This window comes from Brassica oleracea, chromosome C5 (assembly GCF_000695525.1).
Source record: "Brassica oleracea var. oleracea cultivar TO1000 chromosome C5, BOL, whole genome shotgun sequence".
NCBI lineage: Eukaryota > Viridiplantae > Streptophyta > Magnoliopsida > Brassicales > Brassicaceae > Brassica > Brassica oleracea.
Window position 1 is genome coordinate 41220630 of NC_027752.1, and position 1608 is coordinate 41222237.

General features: G+C 37.4%; 1 protein-coding gene across 1 annotated transcript; it reads left to right on the plus strand.

The window, feature by feature from the left end:
* The first annotated feature begins 413 nt into the window (after window positions 1-413).
* On the plus strand, window positions 414-1405 carry LOC106294038 (high mobility group B protein 10-like). The gene is made up of 4 exons (XM_013729652.1): window positions 414-550; window positions 695-727; window positions 809-1137; window positions 1216-1405. The coding sequence occupies exons 1-4, from the start codon at window positions 448-450 to the stop codon at window positions 1336-1338; spliced, it is 588 nt and encodes a 195-aa protein (XP_013585106.1). The 5' UTR covers window positions 414-447; the 3' UTR covers window positions 1339-1405.
* The last annotated feature ends 203 nt before the right edge of the window (window positions 1406-1608 follow it).

Consider the following 1608-nt stretch of genomic DNA (forward strand, 5'->3'; position numbering starts at 1 on the left):
AATTACACTTATTTTTTAAATATCATTAAAGCTTTGAATGTTTACAACCGCACCATAGTTAATATCTAGTCAATGTATATAGATATGTATCTAGCCAAAAAAGGGAAGCAGTTTTAATTTGTGTCTTTTTGGTCTTGTTAAGACTCAAACAGTCATTAACACATCAGTACTACTTATCTAATTAATTAATTACATTTATTTTTTAAATATCATTAAAGCTTTGAATGTTTACAACAGCACCATAGTTAATAATTACGAAAATTTCTACATATACTTGTGTATATCAGAAACGCAAACGTAGTTGTTGCACATGCTACCATTCGGACCTTATGTTTTCTCCTTAGGTGTTAAGGAAGTGATTAATTATAAAGATAACAAAATCTGCATTTCAAAGATAATACGGTCCTCACAAACTCTTTACCATTCACCAAGACAGCAAAAAAAAAGATGTCAACAGTTTCACCCTCCTCGCAACTAGTTCAGGTGGTTCCAGACAACCAGAACAACACTGGCGACTCCTCTGCGGAGGTCAACTACGAAGATCTTGTCCGTAAGTCATTGTCTATTTGACCTTTTATTTGGCATTCAGGTTCATTAGTTTCCTCACAGGTTTAAAACATTTTACAACACTCGTGTTCTTGTTTTCTCTTTACTTTGTAACATGCTGAGACACCATAACTCTTATGTTTTTCAGAGGAAGCAATGGAGAGCTTGTCCCTCGAGGAAGGTATTAAAAAAAGGTTTCTCTAACTCTGTGGCTTTGTATCACTTTGTGACTTATTGAATTTCCACCTTATGGAACTTGCAGGCACTGATGAACCGCAGATTGGGGATGTGGTAGACGGAGTCATTGATGGGACGACGTCCGAAGGTGGATACCTGGTGACAATGAAATTCGGTTCTCAAGTGCTGAAAGGAGTGCTTTACCATCATGCTAAAAGGCCCCAACAAGCCATGGGAACACCACCTTCAGGCATGCCACCAGCATCACAGCGCCGAGCTAAGAAGAAAGCCAGAGAGACTACTGAAGTTGATTCTAAGAAACCCAAATTCCGCAGGAGTGGCTACAACTTATTTTTTAGCAAAAAAATAAACTTCTTCTTCGCTGAGCACGCTAGGCTCAAATCTAAGAAGCAGGTCACTTACTTATAGTTATCATCAAATCAAATCCTTTAACCAAGTGTTTGCTTATAATCTGATACCATTTTCTTACAGGTTTATCAAGACAAAGGAGTTACGGATGGGGAGAGGTACAGAACTGAGATCATGCTGGAGTACGAATCTGCACATGAGTCTGATGGAGCTTCTGCTTCTGCAGCCGCCACCATGGCTCAGTAGTCTTTTATTTCTTCTGTTATGTTGTTGTCTTCTTCTTTCTTTATGACATTTCTCTTTCTTCTTTCTTTCTCTGGACAAGTTCTCCTTCTTATATAATAAATATTTATAATGTCTTTGATCAGTTTGCAGAACATGCCATGTTTATGGTTTTAGGGTTAGTAAAGAGGTTACTAACTGCGAGTTTATGTCTTTCTTGCTATTTTGCTTCATGATATCCCGTTTGGTTTTTTTTTGTTTCTGTTTTCAACTGAATATATCCTCTGTTGCTGC